At 37.7% G+C, this 27264-nt stretch overlaps 1 protein-coding gene across 1 annotated transcript in view; it reads left to right on the top strand.

Annotated features, from left to right (window-relative positions):
* LOC106581442 (uncharacterized) overlaps positions 1–27264 on the top strand; it is a 132960-nt gene that overhangs the window by 86999 nt on the left and 18697 nt on the right. The window contains exons 5-6 of the mRNA XM_014163506.3: positions 24637–24712; positions 25990–26187. Coding sequence (XP_014018981.3) covers positions 24644–24712; positions 25990–26187 — 267 coding nt within the window. The 5' untranslated portion in view covers positions 24637–24643. The remainder of the gene's footprint in view (positions 1–24636; positions 24713–25989; positions 26188–27264) is intronic.

The following is a 27264-nucleotide window of genomic DNA, read 5'->3' as shown; positions in this document are numbered from 1 at the left end:
TGACTATGGTCCCAGCTGCCTTGAGATCATTGACAAGATCCTCCCGTGTAGTTCTGGGCTGATTCCCCACCATTCTCATGATCATTGCAACTCCACGTGGTGAGATCTTGCATGGAGCCCCAGGCCGAGGGAGATTGACAGTTCTTTTGTGTTTCTTCCATTTGCGAATAATCGCACCAACTGTTGTCACCTTCTCACCAAGCTGCTTGGCGATGGTCTTGTAGGCCATTCCAGCCTTGTGTAGGTCTACAATCTTGTCCCTGATATCCTTGGAGAGCTCTTTGGTTTTGGCCATGGTGGAGAGTTTGGAATCTGATTGATTGATTGCTTCTGTGGACAGGTGTCTTTTATACAGGTAACAAGCTGAGATTAGGAGCACTCCCTTTAAGAGTGTGCTCCTAATCTCAGCTCGTTACCTGTATAAAAGACACCTGGAAGCCAGAAATCTTTCTGATTAAGAGGGGGTCAAATACTTATTTCCCTCATTAAAATGCAAATCAATTTATAACATTTTTGACATGCGTTTTTCAGGATTTTTTTGTTGTTATTCTGTCTCTCACTGTTCAAGTAAACCTACCATTAAAATTATAGACTGATCATTTCTTTGTCAGTGGACAAACGTACAAAATCAGCAGGGGATCAAATACTTCTTTCCCTCACTGTAGATGACTCAAGACTATACATGTTAGCTACTACAGCGACTGAAATAACTCTAACACTTAACAAAGAGCTGCAGTTAGTTTCAGAATGGGTGGCAAGGAATAAGTTAGTCCTAAATATTTCTAAAACTAAAAGCATTGTATTTGGGACAAATCATTCACTAAATCCTAAACCTCAAGTAAATCTTGTAATAAATAATGTGGAAATTGAGCAAGTTGAGGTGACTAAACTGCTTGGAGTAACCTTGGATTGTAAACTGTCATGGTTAAAACATATTGATACAACATTAGCTAAGATGGGGAGACGTCTGTCCATAATGAAGTGTTGTACTCCCTTCTTAACAGCACTATCTCCATGGCAGGTCCTACAGGCCCTAGTTTTGTCTCACCTGGACTACTGTTCAGTCGTGTGGTCAGGGTCCACAAAGAGGGACTTAAGAAAATTGCAATTGGCTCAGAACAGGGCAGCAAGGCTGGCCCTTGGATGTACACAAAGAGCAAACATTTATAATATGCATGTCAATCTCTCCTGGTTTAAAGTAGAGGAGAGATTGACTTCATCACTACTTGTATTTGTGTGAGGTATTGACATGCACCGAGCTGTCTGTTTTAAACGACTAGCACACCGCTCAGACATGAGAGGTCTCTTCACAGTCCCCAAGTCCAGAACAGACGTAGAGACTACATGCAACTCTATTCCCCATCAGGTAACTGATTTAAGCAGTTGAATCAGATTTTAAAAACAGATCAAAAAAACATATGGATTTTGTGTTGTAGATATGTGGCAGTGGAGTATGGGCCTGAGGGCACAAACTTAGTGTGTTGTGAATTCTATAATGAATATATTGTAATGTTTTTAAAATTGTACAACTGCCTTAATTTTGCCAGACCCCAGGAGGAGTAGCTGGTGCCTTGGCAGCAGCTAATTGGGATCTAGTTTGCCTAGTTAAATAAAGGTTAAAAAATATATAATAATGGGGATCCATAACAAATAGAAATACTAATTTGAGTGACAGCTAGTAAGATGCACATCATGCACCCACAGCAGAGCGAGAGAGCAATATCTGCACATACTGTATGTGACACAGTACACACTTTTAGGGGACCACTTTTTGTGAGCGCAACTTTAAAACTACTGGCTAAAAAGTATATAAAAGTACTAGAGAATCCCTTTAAGTACACACTCCTAATATCCCAATCTTATACTCTTCGATTGATGTATCTGAAGCTCTTTGAATTTGGAGGTGAGTGTTCAACTGTATGTGGGAATGAGAGAGGGTGTGTGTGTGTGTGTGTGCGTGCGCGTGCGCATGCGTGCGTGTGCGTGCGCGTGCGTGCGTGCGTGTGTGTGCGTGTGTGTGTGTGTGTTCTCCTCTCCCCTGCTATCTAAGATTTATACCGCTTCACGTCGCATCACTCAGACCAGCTGCTGAAATGACACGCACGTTCTTTTTTTCCATGACTGAAATGTTCTCCTCCTATCTATCCTTCCATCTCCCTCACTCTCCCTCACTCTCTGGGGAGAAGGAGCATGTTCTATCTATTTATTATCTTTACACAGTCTGACATATTGAGAGGATCATCAAATGTGTGCGTGTACAAATATTATGAAGCCCTTTGGGTTGATGCAACATGACAGATATGGATACTATGTCTAGGGGCCTAGCTAAGAGCTCTTACTCTTAACAGCCGGGTTCAAATGGTGTGATGTTAGCTTTTGTGGAGGGTTGAACCTGCTAGACGTTAGCTTGTGTGTTGTCTAACGTCACCATCGTCTGTCGAGGCTCGGATGTTATGTCTTTCTGAGGTATTTGGGCTATTTGTTTGTTTGCGTCTTTCCGTCTTAGGTGTGTGTGTGTGTGTGTATATGTATGTGTTTCTGTCTTGCACTATCCGTCACACACCTCTGGGGGGTGAGTAAGGCCCACAGTAAATCTTGTAATTTGGTATATGACTGCTACAGGCTTCCTCACACTCTGTAACATGATAATGATAAAATCTAGACAAAAAAGACTTACGACAATGATAATGCAAAAAAACGGATATGTGGTTGTGCAACCGATGTTGGAGATAAACGGACTAAGGCAGCAGAACTAGGCTGGCCTGTCAATCCAGTGTGTATGAATTACTATGATGATAGTATGCATTAGTTATTACTGTGATTATAGTGTCCAGTGTGCATGTATTACTGTGATTATAGTGTCCAGTGTGTATATACTGTGATCATAGTGTCCAGTATGTATTACTGTGATTATGGTATCCAGTGTGTGTATTACTGCGATTATAGTATCTAGTGTGTGTATTACTGTGATTATAGTATTTTGTATGTATTACTGTGATTATAGTATCCTGTATGTATTACTGTGATTATAGTATCCTGTATGTATTACTGTGATTATAGTATCCTGTATGTTTTACTGTGATTATAGTGTCCAGTGTGTATTACTGTGATTATAGTATCCTGTATGTATTACTGTGATTATAGTGTCCAGTATGTACACTACCATTCAAAAGGTTGGGGTCACAAGGAAATGTCCTTGTTTTTTAAAGAAAATCACATTTTCCCATTAAAATAACATCAAATTGATCAGAAATACAGTGTAGACATTGTTAATGTTGTAAATGACTATTGTAGCTGGAATCGCCAGATTTTTTAAATGTAATATCTACATTTAAATATCTACATAGGCGTATTATCAGCAACCATCACTCCTGTGTTCCAATGGCACATTGTGTTAGCTAATCCAAGTTTATCATTTTAAAAAGCTAATTGATCATTAGAAAACCCTTTTGCAATTATGTTAGCACAGCTGAAAACTGTTGTTCTGATTAAAGAAGCAATAAAACTGACCTTCTTTAGACTAGTTGAGTATCTGGAGCATCAGCATTTGTGGGTTCGATTACAGGCTCAAAATGGCCAGAAACAAAGACTTTCTTCTGAAACTCGTCAGTCTATTCTTGTTCTGAGAAATGAAGGCTATTCCATGAGTTTCAGAAGAAAGTTATTTTGAATTGAATCCACAAATGCTGATGCTCCAGATACTCAACTAGTTCAGAGAAAACAACATGCCATTGGAACACAGGAGTGATGGTTGCTGATATTGGGGCTCGGTACGCCTATGTAGATATTCAAAAACAAAATCTGCCGTTTCCAGCTACAATAGTCATTTACAACATTAACAATGTCTACACCGTATTTCTGATCAATTTGATGTTATTTTAATGGATTTTTTTGTTGCTTTTCTTTCAATAACAAGGACATTTCTAAGTGACCCCAAACTGTTCAACAGTAGTGTATGTATCAAATCAATTTTTATTTGTCACATGCGCCGAATACAACATATGTAGCCCTTACCGGAAAATGCTTTCTTACAAGCCCTTAACCAACAATGCAGTTTAAGAAATAGAGTTATTATGAAAATATTTACAAAATAAAATAAAATAAAATATAAAAATAAAAGTAAAACAAATAACAATACGCAGGCTATATACAGGAGGTACCAGTACCGAGTCAATGTGTGGCGGTACAGTAATTTGTACATGTAGGTAGGGGTAAAGTGGCTATGCATAGATAATAAACAGTGAATAGCAGCAGTGTATAAACAGAGGGGGTTGGGTGTCAATTAAATATACTGGGTGGCCATTTGATGAATTCAGAAGTCTTATGGCTTGGGGGTAGAAGCTGTTAAGGAGCCTTTTGGTCCTAGACTTGGCGCTCCAGTTCTGCTTGCCGTGCGGTAGCAGAGAGAACAGTCTATGACTAGGGTGGCTGGAGTCTTTGACCATTTTTTGGGGCCTTCATCTGACACCGCCTAGTATGTACAGTTGAAGTCGGAAGTTTACATACACTTAGGTTGGAGTCATTTAAACTCGTTTTTCAACCACTCCACAAATTTCTTGTTAACAAACTATAGTTTTGGCAAGTCAGTTAGGACATCTACTTTGTGCATGACACAAGCAATTTTTCCAACAATTGTTTACAGACAGATTATTTCACTTATAATTCATTGTACCACAATTCCAGTGGGTCAGGAGTTTACATACACTAAGTTGACTGTGCCTTTAAACAGCTTGGAAAATACCAGAAAATTATGTCATGGCTTTAGAAGCTTCTGATAGGCTAAATTACATCATTTGAGTCAATTGGAGGTGTACCTGTGGATGTATTTCAAGGCCTACCATCAAACTTAGTGCCTCTTTGCTTGACATCATGGGAAAATCAAAAGAAATCAGCCAAGACCTCTGAAAAATAAATGTAGACCTCCACAAGCCTGGTTCATCCTTGGGAGCAATTTCCAGATTCAAAAGTATCTTTGTCCACAGTAAAACGAGTCCTATATCGTTTTGCTGAGCGGCCTGAAAGGCCGGAAGACTTCAACTGTAGGTCCTGGATGGCAGGAAGCTTGGCCTCAGTGATGTACTGGGCTGTACGCACTACTGTCTGTAGTGCCTTGCGGTCGGAGGCCGAGCAGTTGCCATACCAGGCGGTGATGCAACCGGCCAGGATGCTCTCGATGGTGTAGCTGTAGAACTTTTTGAGGATCTGGGGACCCATGACAAATCTTTTCAGTCTTCTGAGGGGCAAAAGGCTTTGTCGTGCCCTCTTCACAACTTTTTTGATGTGTTTGGACCATGATAGTTTGTTGGTGATGTGGACACCAAGGAACTTGAAACTCTCGACCCGCTCCACTATAGCCCCGTCGATGTGACTGAGGGTGTGTTCGGCCCTCCTTTTCCTGTAGTCCATGATCATCTCCTATGACTTGCTCACAGTGAGGTAGAGGTTGTTATCCTGGCACAACACTGCCAGGGCTCTGATCTCCTCCCTATAGGCTGTCTCATCGTTGTCGGTGATCAGGCCTACCACCGTTGTGTCATCAGCCAACTTAATGATGGTGTTGGAGCCGTGCTTGGCCACGCAGTCGTGGGTGAACAGGGAGTACAGGAGGGACTAAGCATGCACCCCTGAGGGGTCCCATATTGAAGATCAGAGTGGCAGATGTGTTGTGGCCTACCCTTACCACCTGGGGGAGGCCCGTATGGAAGTCCAGAATCCAGTAGCAGAGGGAGGTGTTTAGTCCCAGTGTCCTCAGCTTAGTAATGAGCTTCGTGGGCACTATGGTGTTGAACGCTGAGCTGTAGTCAATGAACAGCATTCTCACATGTTTTATTTTATACATTTTTTTATTTAACCTTTATTTAACTATTTACGTCAGTTAAGAACAAATTCTTATTTACAATGGTGGCCTACCAAAAGGCAAAATGCCTTCTGCTGGGACAGGGCCTGGGATTAAAAATAAAAATAAATACAATATAAATATAGGACAAAACACACATCACAAGTAGAGAGACCTAAGACAACAAAATAGCAGGGCAGCAACACATGACAACACAGCAAGGTAGCAACACCACATGACAACAACATGGAAAGCAACACAACATGGTAGCAGCACAAAACATGGTACAAACATTATTGAGCACAGACTACAGCACAAAGGACAAGAAGGTAGAGACAACAATACATCACGCAAAGCAGTCACAACTGTCAGTAAGAGTGTCCAAGATTGAGTCTTTGAATGAAGAGATTGAAATAAAACTGTCACATGGGTGTTCCTTTTGTCCAGGTGGGAAAGGGCAGTGTGGAGTGCGATTGAGATTGCATCATCTGTGGATCTATTGGGGTGATATGCGAATTGAAGTGGGTCTAGGGTTTCCGGGATGATGGTGTTGTGAGTCATGACCAGCCTTTCAAAGCACTTCATGGCTACCGACGTGAGTGCTACGGGTCGTTAATTGTTTAGGCAGGTTACCTTCGCTTTCTTGGGCACAGGGACTATGGAGGTCTGCTTGATACATGTAGGTATTACAGACTAGGTCAGGGAGAGGTTGAAAATGTCAGTGAAGACCCTTGCCAGTTGGTCTGCGCATGCTTTGAGTACACATCCTGGTAATCCGTCTGGCCCGTGGCCTTGTTGTCACATGGAATGACGCTGGAGAGATGAAGCAGGTATGGGGAGTTAAACATTTAATAAGGAACGGACATGGAACGAGACAGGAACAGCATCAGCATAAAAGAAAACAAAGACAAAAAACAATCAATGCATCAGCAGGGAAACTGACAAATATAGGGGAGGTAATAAACAGATGATAAGTGAGTCTAATATCGCTGAAGCGCGTGACGAGGGAAGGCAGGTGTGCGTAATTGATTGCAGGAGTGCGTGATGCAGGGCAGCCTGGCGCCCTCAAGCACCAGGGGGGAGAGCGGGAGCAGACGTGACACTTGTAAATGTTCACCTGTTTAAAGGTCTTGCTCACATCGGCTACGGCGAGCGTGATCACACAATCGTCCATTGCAAGCATGCATGGTGCTCTCATGCATGCTTCAGTGTTGCTTGCCTCGAAGTGAGCATTAAAGGCATTTAGCCCATCTAGTAGGCTCGCATCACTGGGCAGCTCGCAGTTGGGTTTCCCTTTGTAGTATTACTGTGATTATAGTATCCAGTATGTATTACTGTGATTATAGTATCCAGTGTGTATTACTGTGATTATAGTATCCAGTATGTATTACTGTGATTATTGTATCCAGTGTGTATTTCTGTGATTATAGTATCCAGTATGTATTACTGTGATTATAGTATCCAGTGTGTATTACTGTGATTAAATTATCCAGTATGTATTACTGTGATTAAATTATCCAGTATGTATTACTGTGATTAAATTATCCAGTATTTATTACTGTGATTATAGTGTGCAGTGTGTATGTATTACTGTGATTATAGTATCCAGTATGAATTACTGTGATTAAAATTGTCCAGTATGTATTACTGTGATTATAGTGTCAAATCAAATCAAATGTATTTATATAGCCCTTCTTACATCAGCTGATATCTCAAAGTGCTGTACAGAAACCCAGCCTAAAACCCCAAACAGCAAGTAATGCAGCTGTAGAAGTATCCAGTGTGTACTACTGTGATTAAATTATCCAGTATGTATTACTGTGATTATAGTATGCAGTGCGTGTATTACTGTGATTATAGTATCCAGCGGGTATTACTGTGATTAAAGTATCCAGCATGTATTACTGTCACGCTCGTCGTTAGAAATGGCGGACCAAAACGCAGCAGGTATGTGTATACTTATCTTCTTTATTTAACGGAAAAGAAGGAAAAAAACAAACAAACACGTATACAAAAAATAAACAAAACGATGAACGACAAAATGACAGCCTTGAAGGCAACACAGCAATCCAAAGACAATCTCCCACAATTAGACAAACAAACACACCCAACTAATATAGGACTTCCAATCAAAGGCAACACCACACAGCTGCCTTCAATTGGAAGTCCACCCCAATTAACCAAACATAGACATACAACTAACTAGATAACACATAGAAATACATAAACACAGACCATAAACCAAAAACCCGGAAATACTAAATCAAACACCCTATTTTCCAAAACACCACCCCGAACCACATAAAACAAATACCCTCTGCCACGTCCTGACCAAACTACAATACCAATTAACCTTATACTGGCCAGGACGTGACAATTACTGTGATTATAGTATCCAGCGGGTATAACTGTGACTATAGTATCCAGTGTTTATTACAGTGATTAAATTATCCAGTGTGAGCATAACTGTGATTATAGTATCCAGCATGTATTACTGCGATTATAGTATCCAGCATGTATTACTGTGATCATAGTATCCAGTATGTATTACTGTGATTATAGTATCCAGTGTGTGTATTACTGTGATTATAGTATCCAATATGTATTACTGTGATTATAGTGTCCAGTGTGTATTACTGTGATTATAGTATCCTGTATGTATTATTGTGATTATATTATCCAGTATGTATTACCGTGATCATAGTATCCAGTGTGTGTATTACTGCGATTATAGTATCCAGTGTGTGTATTACTGTGATTATAGTATCCAGTATCTATTACTGTAATTATAATATCCAGTATGTATTACTGTGATTATAGTATCCAGCATGTATTACTGTGATTATAGTATCCAGTATGTATTACTGTGATTATAGTATCCATCGTGTATTACTGTGACTATAGTATCCAGTGTGTGTATTACTGTGATTATAGTATCCAGTATGTATTACTGTGATTATAGTATCCAGCATGTATTACTGTGATTATAGTATCCAGTATGTAATACTGTGATCATAGTATCCAGTATGTATTACTGTGATTATGGTATCCAGTGTGTGTATTACTGCGATTATATTATCTAGTGTGTGTATTACTGTGATTATAGTATCCAGTATGTATTACTGTAATTATAGTATCCAGTATGTATTACTGTGATTATAGTTTCCAGTGTGAGTATTACTGTGATTATAGTATCCAATATGAATCACTGTGATTATAGTATCCCGTATGTATTACTGTGATTATAGTATCCAGTATGTATTACTGTGATTATAGTATCCAGTGTGTGTATTACTGTGATTATAGTATCCAGTGTGTGTATTACTGCGATTATAGTATCCAGTGTGTGTATAACTGTAATTATAGTATCCAGTGTGTGTATAACTGTGATTATAGTATACAGCATGTATTACTGTGATTATAGTATCCAGCATGTATTACTGTGATTATAGTATCCTGTATGTATTACGGTGAATATAGTATCCAGTATGTATTACTGTGATTATAGTATCCAGCGTGTATTACTGTGATTATAGTGTCCAGTGTGTATTACTGTGATTATAGTATCCTGTATGTATTACTGTGATTATAGTATCCAATATGTATTACTGTGATTATAGTATCCATTATGTATTACTGTGATTATAGTATCCAATATGTATTACTGTGATTATTGTGTCCAGTATGTATTACTGTGATTATAGTATCCAGTATGTATTACTGTGATGATAGTATCCAGTGTGTGTATTACTGTGATTATAGTATCCAGTATGTATTACTGTGATTATTGTATCCAGCATGTATTACTGTGATTATAGAATCCAGTATGTATTACTGTGATCATAGTATCCAGTATGTATTACTGTGATTATAGTATCCAGTGTTGGTATTACTGCGATTATAGTATCCAATATGTATTAGTGCGATTATAGTATCCAGTATGTATTACTGTTATTATAGTATCCAGTATGTATAGTATCCAGTATGTATTACTGTGATTATAGTTTCCAGCGGGTATAACTGTGACTATAGTATTCAGTGTTTATTACAGTCATTAAATTATCCAGTGTGAGTATTACTGTGATTATAGTATCCAGCATGTATTACTGTGATTATAGTATCCAGTATGTGTTACTGTGATTATAGTGTCCAGTGTGAGTATTACTGTGATTATAGTATCCTGTATGTATTACTGTGATTATAGTATCCAGCATGTATTACTGTGATTATAGTATCCAGTATGTATTACTGTGATCATAGTGTCCAGTGTGTGTATTACTGCGATTATAGTATCCAGTGTGTGTATTACTGTGATTATAGTATCCAGTATGTATTACTGTAATTATAGTATCCAGTATGTATTACTGTGATTAAAGTATCCAGTGTGAGTATTACTGTGATTATAGGATCCAATATGTATTACTGTGATTATTGTGTCCAGTATGTATTACTGTGATTATAGTATCCAGTATGTATTACTGTGATTATAGTATCTAATATGTATTACTGTGATTATAGTATCCAATATGTATTACTGTGATTATAGTGTCCAGTGTGTATTACTGTGATTATAGTATCCTGTATGTATTACTGTGATTATAGTATCCAGCATGTATTACTTTGATTATAGTATCCAGTATGTATTACCGTGATCATAGTATCCAGTGTGTGTATTACTGCGATTATAGTATCCAATATGTATTACTGTGATTATAGTGTCCAGTGTGTATTACTGTGATTATAGTATCCTGTATGTATTACTGTGATTATAGTATCCAGCATGTATTACTTTGATTATAGTATCCAGTATGTATTACCGTGATCATAGTATCCAGTGTGTGTATTACTGTGACTATAGTATCCAGTATGTATTACTGTTATTATAGTATCCAGTATGTATTACTGTGATTATAGTATCCCGTATGTATTACTGTGATTATAGTATCCAGCGGGTATTACTGTGATTATAGTATCCAGTATGTATTACTGTGATTATAGTATCTAATATGTATTACTGTGATTATAGTATCCAATATGTATTACTGTGATTATAGTGTCCAGTGTGTATTACTGTGATTGTAGTATCCTGTATGTATTACTGTGATTATAGTATCCAGCATGTATTACTTTGATTATAGTATCCAGTATGTATTACCGTGATCATAGTATCCAGTGTGTGTATTACTGCGATTATAGTATCCAATATGTATTACTGTGATTATAGTGTCCAGTGTGTATTACTGTGATTATAGTATCCTGTATGTATTACTGTGATTATAGTATCCAGCATGTATTACTTTGATTATAGTATCCAGTATGTATTACCGTGATCATAGTATCCAATATGTATTACTGTGATTATTGTGTCCAGTATGTATTACTGTGATTATAGTATCCAGCATGTATTACTGTGATTATAGTATCCTGTATGTATTACTGTGAATATAGTATCCAGTATGTATTACTGTGATTATAGTATCCAGTGTGTATTACTGTGATTATAGTGTCCAGTGTGTATTACTGTGATTATAGTATCCTGTATGTATTACTGTGATTATAGTATCCAATATGTATTACTGTGATGATAGTATCCAGTGTGTGTATTACTGTGATTATAGTATCCAGTATGTATTACTGTGATTATTGTATCCAGCATGTATTACTGTGATTATAGAATCCAGTATGTATTACTGTGATCATAGTATCCAGTATGTATTACTGTGATTATAGTATCCAGTGTTGGTATTACTGCGATTATAGTATCCAATATGTATTACTGCGATTATAGTATCCAGTATGTATTACTGTTATTATAGTATCCAGTATGTATAGTATCCAGTATGTATTACTGTGATTATAGTTTCCAGCGGGTATAACTGTGACTATAGTATTCAGTGTTTATTACAGTCATTAAATTATCCAGTGTGAGTATTACTGTGATTATAGTATCCAGCATGTATTACTGTGATTATAGTATCCAGTATGTATTACTGTGATTATAGTGTCCAGTGTGAGTATTACTGTGATTATAGTATCCTGTATGTATTACTGTGATTATAGTATCCAGCATGTATTACTGTGATTATAGTATCCAGTATGTATTACTGTGATCATAGTGTCCAGTGTGTGTATTACTGCGATTATAGTATCCTGTGTGTGTATTACTGTGATTATAGTATCCAGTATGTATTACTGTAATTATAGTATCCAGTATGTATTACTGTGATTAAAGTATCCAGTGTGAGTATTACTGTGATTATAGTATCCAATATGTATTACTGTGATTATTGTGTCCAGTATGTATTACTGTGATTATAGTATCCAGTATGTATTACTGTGATTATAGTATCTAATATGTATTACTGTGATTATAGTATCCAATATGTATTACTGTGATTATAGTGTCCAGTGTGTATTACTGTGATTATAGTATCCTGTATGTATTACTGTGATTATAGTATCCAGCATGTATTACTTTGATTATAGTATCCAGTATGTATTACCGTGATCATAGTATCCAGTGTGTGTATTACTGCGATTATAGTATCCAATATGTATTACTGTGATTATAGTGTCCAGTGTGTATTACTGTGATTATAGTATCCTGTATGTATTACTGTGATTATAGTATCCAGCATGTATTACTTTGATTATAGTATCCAGTATGTATTACCGTGATCATAGTATCCAGTGTGTGTATTACTGTGACTATAGTATCCAGTATGTATTACTGTTATTATAGTATCCAGTATGTATTACTGTGATTATAGTATCCCGTATGTATTACTGTGATTATAGTATCCAGCGGGTATTACTGTGATTATAGTATCCAGTATGTATTACTGTGATTATAGTATCTAATATGTATTACTGTGATTATAGTATCCAATATGTATTACTGTGATTATAGTGTCCAGTGTGTATTACTGTGATTATAGTATCCTGTATGTATTACTGTGATTATAGTATCCAGCATGTATTACTTTGATTATAGTACCCAGTATGTATTACCGTGATCATAGTATCCAGTGTGTGTATTACTGCGATTATAGTATCCAATATGTATTACTGTGATTATAGTGTCCAGTGTGTATTACTGTGATTATAGTATCCTGTATGTATTACTGTGATTATAGTATCCAGCATGTATTACTTTGATTATAGTATCCAGTATGTATTACCGTGATCATAGTATCCAGTGTGTGTATTACTGTGACTATAGTATCCAGTATGTATTACTGTTATTATAGTATCCAGTATGTATTACTGTGATTATAGTATCCAGCGGGTATTACTGTGATTATAGTATCCAGTATGTATTACTGTGATTATAGTATCCAGTGTGTGTATTCCTGTGATTATAGTATCCAGTGTTTATTACAGTGATTAAATTATCCAGTGTGAGTATAACTGTGATTATAGTATCCAGCATGTATTACTGTAATTATAGTATCCAGTATGTATTACTGTGATTATAGTATCCAGTGTGTGTATTACTGTGATTATAGTATCCATCGGGTATTACTGTGATTAGAGTATCCAGCGGGTATAACTGTGATTATAGTATCCAGTATGTATTACTGTGATTATTGTGTCAGTATGTATTACTGTGATTATAGTATCCAGTATGTATTACTGTGATTATAGTATCTAATATGTGTTACTGTGATTATAGTATCCAATATGTATTACTGTGATTATAGTGTCCAGTGTGTATTACTGTGATTATAGTATCCAGTATGTATTACTGTGATTATAGTATCCAGTATGTATTACTGTGATTATAGTATCCAGTGTGTGTATTACTGTGATTATAGTATCCAGCGGGTATTACTGTTATTATAGTGTCAGTATGTATTACTGTGATTATAGTATCCAGTATGTATTACTGTGATTATAGTATCCAGTATGTATTACTGTGATTATAGTATTCAGTATGTATTACTGTGATTATAGTATCCAGTATGTATTACTGTGATTATATTATCCAGTATGTATAACTGTGATTATAGTATCCAGTATGTATAACTGTGATTATAGTATCCAGTATGTATAACTGTGATTATAGTATCCAGTATGTATTACTGTGATTATAGTATCCAGTATGTATTACTGTGATTATAGTATCCAGTATGTATTGCTGTGATTATAGTATTCAGCGGGTATTACTGTGATTAGAGTATCCAGCGGGTATAACTGTGATTATAGTACCCAGTATGTATTACTGTGATTATAGTATCCAGCGGGTATTACTGTGATTAGAGTATCCAGCGGGTATAACTGTGATTATAGTATCCAGTATGTATTACTGTGATTATTGTGTCAGTATGTATTACTGTGATTATGGTATTCAGTATGTATTACTGTGATTATAGTATCCAGTATGTATTACTGTGATTATGGTATCCAGTGTGTGTATAACTGTGATTATAGTATCCAGTATGTATTACTGTGATTATACTATCCAGCATGTATTACTGTGATTATAGTATCCAGTATGTATTACTGTAATTATAGTATCCAGTATGTATTACTGTTATTATAGTATCCAGTATGTATTACTGTGATTATAGTATCCCGTATGTATTACTGTGATTATAGTATCCAGCGGGTATTACTGTGATTATAGTATCCAGTATGTATTACTGTGATTATAGTATCCAGTGTGTGTATTCCTGTGATTATAGTATCCAGTGTTTATTACAGTGATAAAATTATCCAGTGTGAGTATAACTGTGATTATAGTATCCAGCATGTATTACTGTAATTATAGTATCCAGTATGTATTACTGTGATTATAGTATCCAGTGTGTGTATTACTGTGATTATAGTATCCATCGGGTATTACTGTGATTAGAGTATCCAGCGGGTATAACTGTTATTATAGTATCCAGTATGTATTACTGTGATTATTGTGTCAGTATGTATTACTGTGATTATAGTATCCAGTATGTATTACTGTGATTATAGTATCTAATATGTGTTACTGTGATTATAGTATCCAATATGTATTACTGTGATTATAGTGTCCAGTGTGTATTACTGTGATTATAGTATCCAGTATGTATTACTGTGATTATAGTATCCAGTGTGTGTATTACTGTGTTTATAGTATCCAGCGGGTATTACTGTGATTATAGTATCCAGTATGTATTACTGTGATTATTGTGTCAGTATGTATTACTGTGATTATAGTATCCAGTATGTATTACTGTGATTATAGTATCCAGTATGTATTACTGTGATTATAGTATCCAGTATGTATTACTGTGATTATAGTATTCAGTATGTATTACTGTGATTATAGTATCCAGTATGTATTACTGTGATTATTGTGTCAGTATGTATTACTGTGATTATAGTATTCAGTATGTATTACTGTGATTATATTATCCAGTATGTATAACTGTGATTATAGTATCCAGTATGTATTACTGTGATTATAGTATCCAGTATGTATAACTGTGATTATAGTATCCAGTATGTATTACTGTGATTATAGTATCCAGTATGTATTACTGTGATTATAGTATCAGTATGTATTGCTGTGATTATAGTATCCAGCGGGTATTACTGTGATTATAGTACCCAGTATGTATTACTGTGATTATAGTATCCAGCGGGTATTACTGTGATTAGAGTATCCAGCGGGTATAACTGTGATTATAGTATCCAGTATGTATTACTGTGATTATTGTGTCAGTATGTATTACTGTGATTATGGTATTCAGTATGTATTACTGTGATTATAGTATCCAGTATGTATTACTGTGATTATGGTATCCAGTGTGTGTATAACTGTGATTATAGTATCCAGTATATGTATTACTGTGATTATGGTATCCAGTGTGTGTATTACTGTGATTATAGTATCCAGTGTTTATTACAGTGTTTAAATTATCCAGTGTGAGTATAACTGTGATTATAGTATCCAGCATGTATTACTGTAATTATAGTATCCAGTATGTATTACTGTGATTATAGTATCCAGTGTGTGTATTACTGTGATTATAGTATCCAGCGGGTATTACTGTGATTAGAGTATCCAGCGGGTATAACTGTGATTATAGTATCCAGTATGTATAACTGTGATTATTGTGTCAGTATGTATTACTGTGATTATAGTATCCAGTATGTATTACTGTGATTATAGTATCCAGTATGTATAACTGTGATTATAGTATCCAGTATGTATAACTGTGATTATAGTATCCTGTATGTATAACTGTGATTATAGTATCCAGTATGTATTGCTGTTATTATAGTATCCAGCTGGTATTACTGTGATTAGAGTATCCAGCGGGTATAACTGTGATTATAGTATCCAGTATGTATTACTGTGATTATAGTATCCAGTGTTTATTACAGTGATTAAATTATCCAGTGTGAGTATAACTGTGATTATAGTATCCAGCATGTATTACTGTAATTATAGTATCCAGTATGTATTACTGTGATTATAGTATCCAGTGTGTGTATTACTGTGATTATAGTATCCAGCGGGTATTACTGTGATTAGAGTATCCAGCGGGTATAACTGTGATTATAGTATCCAGTATGTATAACTGTAATTATAGTATCCAGTATGTATTACTGTGATTATAGTATCCAGTATGTATTACTGTAATTATAGTATCCAGTATGTATTGCTGTGATCATAGTATCCAGCGGGTATTACTGTGATTAGAGTATCCAGCGGGTATAACTGTGATTATAGTATCCAGTATGTATTACTGTGATTATAGTATCCAGCGGGTATTACTGTGATTAGAGTATCCAGCGGGTATAACTGTGATTATAGTATCCAGTATGTATTACTGTGATTATTGTGTCAGTATGTATTACTGTGATTATGGTATTCAGTATGTATTACTGTGATTATAGTATCCAGTATGTATTACTGTGATTATGGTATCCAGTGTGTGTATAACTGTGATTATAGTATCCAGTATGTATTACTGTGATTATGGTATCCAGTGTGTGTATTACTGTGATTATAGTATCCAGTGTTTATTACAGTGATTAAATTATCCAGTGTGAGTATAACTGTGATTATAGTATCCATCATGTGTTACTGTAATTATAGTATCCAGTATGTATTACTGTGATTATAGTATCCAGTGTGTGTATTACTGTGATTATAGTATCCAGCGGGTATTACTGTGATTAGAGTATCCAGCGTGTATAACTGTGATTATAGTATCCAGTATGTATTACTGTGATTATTGTGTCAGTATGTATTACAGTGATTAAATTATCCAGTGTGAGTATAACTGTGATTATAGTATCCAGCATGTATTACTGTAATTATAGTATCCAGTATGTATTACTGTGATTATAGTATCCAGTGTGTGTATTACTGTGATTATAGTATCCAGCGGGTATTACTGTGATTAGAGTATCCAGCGGGTATAACTGTGATTATAGTATCCAGTATGTATAACTGTGATTATAGTATCCAGTATGTATTACTGTGATTATAGTATCCAGTATGTATTACTGTAATTATAGTATCCAGTATGTATTGCTGTGATTATAGTATCCAGCGGGTATTACTGTGATTAGAGTATCCAGCGGGTATAACTGTGATTATAGTATCCAGTATGTATTACTGTGATTATAGTATCCAGCGGGTATTACTGTGATTAGAGTATCCAGCGGGTATAACTGTGATTATAGTATCCAGTATGTATTACTGTGATTATTGTGTCAGTATGTATTACTGTGATTATGGTATTCAGTATGTATTACTGTGATTATAGTATGCAGTATGTATTACAGTGATTATGGTATCCAGTGTGTGTATAACTGTGATTATAGTATCCAGTATGTATTACTGTGATTATGGTATCCAGTGTGTGTATTACTGTGATTATAGTATCCAGTGTTTATTACAGTGATTAAATTATCCAGTGTGAGTATAACTGTGATTATAGTATCCAGCATGTGTTACTGTAATTATATGATCCAGTATGTATTACTGTGATTATAGTATCCAGTGTGTGTATTACTGTGATTATAGTATCCAGCGGGTATTACTGTGATTAGAGTATCCAGCGGGTATAACTGTGATTATTGTGTCAGTATGTATTACTGTGATTATAGTATCCTGTATGTATTCCTGTGATTATACTATCCAGTATGTATTACTGTGATCATAGTGTCCAATGTGTGTATTACTGCGATTATAGTATCCAGTGTGTGTATTACTGTGATTATAGTATCCAGTATGTATTACTGTAATTATAGTATCCAGTATGTATTACTGTGATTATAGTATCCAGTGTGAGTATTACTGTGATTATAGTATCCAATATGTATTACTGTGATTATTGTGTCCAGTATGTATTACTGTGATTATAGTATCCAGTATGTATTACTGTGATTATAGTATCCAATATGTATTACTGTGATTATAGTGTCCAGTGTGTATTACTGTGATTATAGTATCCAGTATGTATTACTGTGATTATAGTATCCAGTGTGTGTATTACTGTGATTATAGTATCCAGCGTGTATTACTGTGGTTATACTATCTAGTATGTATTACTGTGATTATTGTGTCAGTATGTATTACTGTGATTATAGTATCCAGTATGTATTACTGTGATTATAGTATCAAGTATGTATTACTGTGATTATAGTATTCAGTATGTATTACTGTGATTATAGTATCCAGTATGTATTACTGTGATTATTGTGTCAGTATGTATTACTGTGATTATAGTATCCAGTATGTATTACTGTGATTATAGTATCCAGTATGTATAACTGTGATTATAGTATCCAGTATGTATAACTGTGATTATAGTATCCAGTATGTATTACTGTGATTATAGTATCCAGTATGTATTACTGTGATTATAGTATCCAATATGTATTACTGTGATTATAGTATCCAGTATGTATTACTGTGATTATAGTATCCAGTATGTATTGCTGTGATTATAGTATCCAGCGGGTATTACTGTGATTAGAGTATCCAGCGGGTATAACTGTGATTAGTATCCAGTATCTATTGCTGTGATTATAGTATTCAATGTGTATTACTGTGATTTTACTATATCAAGGTAAAAGGCAAACATTGGAACAGCGTCACAGCTGGAGGATTCCGTTTGTTTGTTTATGTCTGATTCGCTCGCTGTCTGAGTACTAGGTCCACACACACACACACACACACACACACACACACACACACACACACACACACACACACACACACACACACACACACACACACACACACACCTGCTTTTCTGAACATTAGGTCCCTGCATCTCAGGAACGCTGGGAGGGAAAACCTGGTGGATTGGAGCGGATTAGAAAGCAGTTTCCCATTGTCGGGTCACCCATACTGAGGAGGACACAGTGACCTCTGAACCCTTCCTGAGAGACTGGGGATTAGCCCTGCCTGTTCTGGCATTCTGGCACACATTTAACACACACACACATGCACATACACACGCTGACACACACACATGCACACAGCTCTAATTGTCTCCTCAGAGCTTTATGATAGTGTTGGTTTAGCTGTGAGGGTTGTTTGTGTGCTATTTGGACGGATTTCTCCATGGTGATGGCTTGGTTTTGTTTTTCAGAAATGTGCCTGTCCCCTTGGGCAAACATTCCACCATTTTAGTTGTTCCTACCAGATGGATGACAGTCTGTCTCTATGACCTCAAACCAGTCATGAATATAAACGTCTGATATTATTTGACAGTTTAATCTACGCTGAACAAAAATGTAAACGCAACATGCTACAATTTCAGAGATTTTACAGTTACAGTTCATATAAGGGAATCAGTCAATTGAAATCAATTCATTAGGCACTAATCTATGGATTTCACATGACTGGGAATACAGATATATGCATCTGTTTGTCACAGATACCTTATTAAAAAAGGGGTGTGGATCAGAAAACCAGTTATTATTTTTATTTTTGTATTTATTTTTTATTTAACCTTTATTTAACTAGGCCACTCAGTTAAGAAACATTTTTTATTTACAATGACGGCCTACCAGAATGCCTGTGGGGATGGGGGCCAGGATTAAAATAAAAAATCTAATAAAAATAAAGGACAAAACACACATCACGACAAGAGAGACACCACAACACTACATAAAGACAGACTACACAACACTACATAAAGAGAGACTCCACAACACTACATAAAGAGAGACACTACAACACTACATAAAGAGAGACACCACAACACTACATAAAGAGAGACTACACAACACTACATAAAGAGAGACTCCACAACACTACATAGAGACTCCACAACACTACATAAAGAGTCAACACTACATAAAGAGAGACACTACAACACTACATAAAGAGAGACACCACAACACTACATAAAGAGAGACTCCACAACACTACATAAAGAGAGACTACACAACACTACATAAAGAGAGACTCCACAACACTACATAGAGACTCCACAACACTACATAAAGAGTCAACACTACATAAAGAGAGACACTACAACACTACATAAAGAGAGACACCACAACACTACATAAAGAGCACCGACTGGGCCACAACACTACATAAAGAGAGACACCACAACACTACATAAAGAGAGACACCACAACACTACATAAAGAGAGACTCCACGACACTACATAAAGAGAGACAACACGACACTACATAAAGAGAGCTCCACAACACTACATAAAGAGAGACACTACAACACTACATAAAGAGAGACGCTACAACACTACATAAAGAGAGACGCTACAACACTACATAAAGAGAGACACCACAACACTACATAAAGAGAGACACTACAACACTACATAAAGAGAGACACCACAACACTACATAAAGAGAGACACCACAACACTACATAAAGAGAGACACCACAACACTACATAAAGAGAGACTCCACAACACTACATAGAGACTCCACAACACTACATAAAGAGAGACTCCACAACACTACATAGAGACTCCACAACACTACATAAAGAGAGACTACACAACACTACATAAAGAGAGACACTACAACACTACATAAAGGGAGACACTACAACACTACATAAAGAGAGACACTACAACACTACATAAAGAGAGACACTACAACACTACATAAAGAGAGACACTACAACACTACATAAAGAGAGACTCCACAACACTACATAAAGAGAGACACCACAACACTACATAAAGAGAGACACCACAACACTACATAAAGAGAGACACTACAACACTACATAAAGAGAGACGCTACAACACTAAATAAGAGAGACACTACAACACTACATAAAGAGAGACACCACAACACTACATAAAGAGAGACACTACAACACTACATAAAGAGAGACGCTACAACACTAAATAAGAGAGACACTACAACACTACATAAAGAGAGACACCACAACACTACATAAAGAGAGACTCCACAACACTACATAGAGACTCCACAACACTACATAAAGAGAGACTCCACAACACTACATAGAGACTCCACAACACTACATAAAGAGAGACTCCACAACACTACATAAAGATAGACACTACAACACTACATAAAGAGAGACTCCACGACACTACATAAAGAGAGACTCCACAACACTACATAAAGAGAGACTACACAACACTACATAAAGAGAGACTCCACAACACTACATAAAGAGAGACTCCACAACACTACATAAAGAGAGACACTACAACGCTACATAAAGAGAGACACCACAACACTACATAAAGAGAGACTCCACAACACTACATAAAGAGAGACACTACAACACTACATAAAGAGAGACTCCACAACACTACATAAAGAGAGACTCCACAACACTACATAAAGAGAGACTACACAAAGAGAGACTCCACAACACTACATAAAGAGAGACAACATAACACTACATAAAGAGAGACTCCACAACACTACATAAAGAGAGACAACATAACACTACATAAAGAGAGACTCCACAACACTACATAAAGAGAGACTCCACAACACTACATAAAGAGAGACGCCACAACACTACATAAAGAGAGACTCCACAACACTACATAAAGAGAGACTCCACGACACTACATAAAGAGAGACACCACAACACTACATAAAGAGAGACACTACAACACTACATAAAGAGAGACACCACCACAGCACTACATAAAGAGAGACTACACAACACTACATAAAGAGAGGACTCCACAACACTACATAAAGAGAGACTCCACAACACTACATAAAGAGAGACACTACAACACTACATAAAGAGAGACTCCACAACACTACATAAAGAGAGACTCCACAACACTACATAAAGAGACACTACAACACTACATAAAGAGAGACACTACAACACTACATAAAGAGAGACTCCACAACACTACATAAAGAGAGACACTACAACACTACATAAAGAGAGACTCCACAACACTACATAAAGAGAGACTCCACAACACTACATAAAGAGAGACTCCACGACACTACATAAAGAGAGACTCCACAACACTACATAAAGAGAGACGCCACAACACTACATAAAGAGAGACTCCACGACACTACATAAAGAGAGACACTACAACACTACATAAAGAGAGACTCCACGACACTACATAAAGAGAGACACCATAACACTACATAAAGAGAGACCTAACACAACACTACATAAAGACAGACACCACAACACTACATAAAGAGAGACACCACAACACTACATAAAGAGAGACCTAAGACAACAACATAGCAAGGCAGCAACACATGACAACACAGCAAGGTAGCAACACATGACAACAACATGGTAGCAACACAACATGGCAGCAGCACAACATGGCAGCATCACAAAACATGGTACAAACATTATTGAGCACAGACAACAGCACAAAGGGCAAGAAGGTAGAGACAACAATACATCACGCGATGCATCATGCAGCACGGCACATCTCCTTCACATAGAGTTGATCAGGCTGTTGATTGTAGCCTGTGGAATGTTGTCCCACTCCTCTTCAATGGCTGTGTGGAGTTGCTGGATATTGGTGGGAACTGGAACACGCTGTAGTACACTGTAACACCCTGGCCATAGAGAGGTTTTTTTTGTTCTTTATTTTGGTTAGGCCAGGGTGTTACATTGGGTGGGCGTTCTATGTTAATTTTCTATGTTGTCTGTTTCATTGATTTTGGCCGTGTGGCTTCCAATCAGGCACAGCTGTTGTTGGTTGTTGCTGATTGGGAGTCACACATATAAGTGCCTGTTTTTCCGTTGGGGTTTTGTGGGTAATTGTTTCTGTTAGATTATTTCCTAACAGGACTGTTTTGCTGTGGTGTTTCTGTTCAGTTTTGTATAGTGTTCTTACGTTAATTAAAATCATGATGAACACTAACTCCACTGCGCCTTGGTCTACTCTCTCTCCCGACAGCCGTTACATACACGTAGATCCAGAGCATCACAAACATGCTCAATGGGTGACATGTCTGGTGAGTATGCAGGCCATGGAAGAACTGGGACATTTTCAGCTTCAAGGAATTGTGTACAGATCCTTGCGACATGGGGCCGTGCATTATCATGCTGAAACATGAGGTGATGGTGGTGGATAAAATGCAATTGTGTTTGTTGTCCGTAGCTTATGCCTGCCCATACCATAACCCCACCATGAGGCATTCTGTGAGGACGACGAGCACGCAGATGAGTTTCACTGAGACGGTTTTTGACAGTTTGTGCAGAAATTCTTCGGTTGTGCAAACCCACAGTTTCATCAGCTGTCTGGGTGGCTGGTCTCAGACGATCCTGCCGGTGAAGAAGCCGGATATCTAGGGCCTGGCCTTGCGTGGTATCACGTGGTCTGTGGTTGTGAGGCGGGTTGGAAGTACTGCCAAGTTCTCTAAAACACAAGGTGCACCTGTGTAATGATCATGCTGTTTAATCAGCTTCTTGATATGCCACACCTGTCAGGTGGATGGATTATCTTGACAAAGGAGAAATGCTCACTAACAGGGATGTAAACACATTTGTTCACGAAATGTGTAAGAAATAAGCTTTTTGTCCATATGAAACATTTCTGGCCTCTTTTATTTCAGCTCATGAAACATGGGACCAACACTTTACATGTTGCGTTTATAATTTAGTTCAGTATAGTAGTTATGTTATGTTGTTGAGGAAAGTGTAGTGTTTAATACTTCTAGATTCTCCAACCAGTAATAATCAATTCGTGGTGATGTCATGTTTAGTAGACAGGGAGTTATGTTGTGTTGACTCACTGTGTGTTTTCAATGTGAGATTTGATATTGTTGTATTAATGTTGTATTAACATTGTATTAATGTTGTATCGATGTTGTATCCACGTTGTATGAACGTATTAATGTTCTATTAACGTTGTATCGACGTATTAATGTTGTATTAACGTTGTATCGATGTTGTATTAATGTTGTATTGACGTATTGACGTTGTATCGACGTATTAATGTTGTATTAACGTTGTATCGATGTTGTATTAATGTTGTATTGACGGATTGACGTTGTATTGATGTATTAATGTTGTATTAACATTGTATCGATGATGTATTAATGTTGTATTGACGTATTGACGTTGTATTGATGTATTAATGTTGTATTAATGTTGTATCGATGATGTATTAATGTTGTATCGATGTTGTATTGACGTATTGACGTTGTATTGATGTTGTATTGACGTTGTATTGACATATCGATTTGTATCGATGTTGTATTGACGTTGTATAGACGTCGCATTGATGTTGTATTGACGTTGTATTGACATATCGATTTGTTCCGATGTCGTATCGATGTCGTATTAACGTGGTATGTCTGTTTTATTGATGTTGACAGTGAGAGGATGATGGAGTCCCATCGTAAAGCCTTGACCAAGATGGAGGATGACTACAGACAGGAGCTGCCCTTCAAGGTACACTGTGGTTCCTATAGTCTAGGATAACTTCATCTCCTAGTCTTCCTCCCTTCCTTCAGCAACACAGAATTGCCTCAGCAGATACAAAGTCCCATGTTTTAAATAAATGCAGAAAAACATTCTAATCCAAGTCAGAGGAGGTGGTGATATTATCATGATGACAGACCACCAGTCCAGTCACTCTCACACCAAGCTCTCTGTGCAGTGAAGACACGACACACCCCCACGGCTGAAATGTCTGTTGTATTTGTTTTATTGGTCTTATCCCCTACGCCAGTCTGGTGGTGGGGGTTAGGGAGGGTTAGTGAGGTTTCAGCCTCAGCACGGCAGAATTACCAAGTCTTCTGATTCCCAGAAAATTACACTGGTCTCCCTCCAGTTTCCTGCCCCTCACACAGACGCTCACCAAGAGAGAAGGAAGTGGTCTCTCTCTCTCTCTCTCTCTCGCACACATTTTCACACACTCACTTACTCACACAAACGCACACACTCCTCCCCTGTCCCTCACACGGACATGTACCCAGAGAGAAGGAAGTGGTCACGCAAAGTCACTCACACACACACGCACCCAACCCATGCCCCTGTACTCAAAGAGAAGTAAGCAGTCTGTCATTCCTACACATACTGTGCTGTACATACACGCAAGTGTGTACATAGGCAGTTGCATACAGACACACTCACTATGTACACACACTCTCACACTCACTCGCCCCACCCCAGTGCCCTGACACGCAGTCTCTGATCTCTCCTGCGCTTTGAAAAATATGGTGGCCTTGGCCAAGCCTGACTAAAAATACATTGCATGCCACCAGCCCCCTTGTTGTTTTTCCATAACAGCCACAACAATAGTTTTTTTTATATCCCCACGAATTCAATATTTCACGGCCCATCTGTGTCAAAACACTCAAGTCAATGCAGCACTCTGTGACAATCTTTTTTTGAGCGCGAGCTCTCTCAATTTTCTCCTCTGCAAATAAAACAACTGAAAGAACTGCCAAATCAGAGTAAAAGAAGGAGAGAGAGGGGGTTAGGGGAAAATAGGAGGGTGGAGAAGGAAAGAGATGAGCAGAGGGACTGTTTTCTCTACTTTGGTGTCCATCACTCAGCTATTTCACGCCAAGCTGAGTATACAGCCTATAATGTTTGTGTCATTCCAGTGTGTGTGTGTGTGTGTGTGTGTGTGTGTGTGTGTGTGTGTGTGTGTGTGTGTGTGTGTGTGTGTGGTGTGTGTGTACAGGTGCTTGTTGTAAAGTCTTATATGTCCACATCCCCAGCTACAGGCGGCTCTGGAGGAGCAGAGGACCCAGAATGCCGTGCGTCTGAAGGAGCAGGAAGAGGAGCTAAAGAGGGAGGCGGGGTTAGAGCTGGTGATTGACAGGGAGAAGAGTCGGGAGCTGCTGCTGCAGTACCAGAGAGAGAAGGAGCAGCTGCTGCTGCAGTACCAGAGAGAGAAGGAGCAGTGGCAGAGGAAGGTAACAGTTGCAGTGCTATAGAGATGGTTACTGCCTTCTGTGTATGTTGTACCAATCACAGTCCTGAAAGGAGTAGTCAATTCCATATAACTATCACTGCTGTCTCTCTTTCCCTCTCTCTGTCCCCTCTTAGTTCTAGTATTTATTTGAATGTAGGAGAGATGTCAGACAGATACAGTCAAGCAGCGAGTAACACAGGGGCTCCAGGTCTGCAGACAAGCACAATGTTCTGAGAACAAGATTGAACAGAATGTCCCTCTTTTTCTCCCTGTATATCTGTCTCCCTGTCTATTTGTCTCCCTGTCTTTCTGTCTCCCTCTCTATCTCTGTCTGTCTCCCTGTCTGTCTCCCTGTCTCTGTCTCCCTGTCTATCTGTCTCCCTGTCTATCTGTCTCCCTGTCTATCTGCCCTCCAGGAATTAGGCTGTGACTTCCTGTCTATCTGTCTCCCTGTCTATCTGCCCTTCAGGAATTAGGCTATGACTCCCTGTCTATCTGTCTCCCTGTCTATCTGTCTCACTGTCTATCTGCCCTCCAGGAATTAGGCTGTGACTCCCTGTCTATCTGTCTCCCTGTCTATCTGCCCTCCAGGAATTAGGCTGTGACTCCCTGTCTATCTGCCCTTCAGGAATTAGGCTGTGACTCCCTGTCTATCTGCCCTTCAGGAATTAGGCTGTGACTCCCTGTCTATCTGCCCTTCAGGAATTAGGCTGTGACTCCCTGTCTATCTGTCTCCCTGTCTATCTGCCCTTCAGGAATTAGGCTATGACTCCCTGTCTATCTGTCTCCCTGTCTATCTGCCCTCCAGGAATTAGGCTGTGACTCCCTGTCTATCTGTCTCCCTGTCTATCTGCCCTCCAGGAATTAGGCTGTGACTCCCTGTCTATCTGCCCTCCAGGAATTAGGCTGTGACTCCCTGTCTATCTGTCTCCCTGTCTATCTGCCCTCCAGGAATTAGGCTGTGACTCCCTGTCTATCTGCCCTCCAGGAATTAGGCTGTGACTCCCTGTCTATCTGTCTCCCTGTCTATCTGCCCTCTAGGAATTAGGCTGTGACTCCCTGTCTATCTGCCCTTCAG

The sequence above is a fragment of the Salmo salar genome, chromosome 20 (genome assembly GCF_965601325.2).
Source record: "Salmo salar chromosome 20, fSalSal1, whole genome shotgun sequence".
In the NCBI taxonomy this organism is placed as follows: domain Eukaryota; kingdom Metazoa; phylum Chordata; class Actinopteri; order Salmoniformes; family Salmonidae; genus Salmo; species Salmo salar.
Note: the sequence above shows the minus strand (reverse complement) of the source record. Positions and strands in the feature narration are given on the sequence as shown.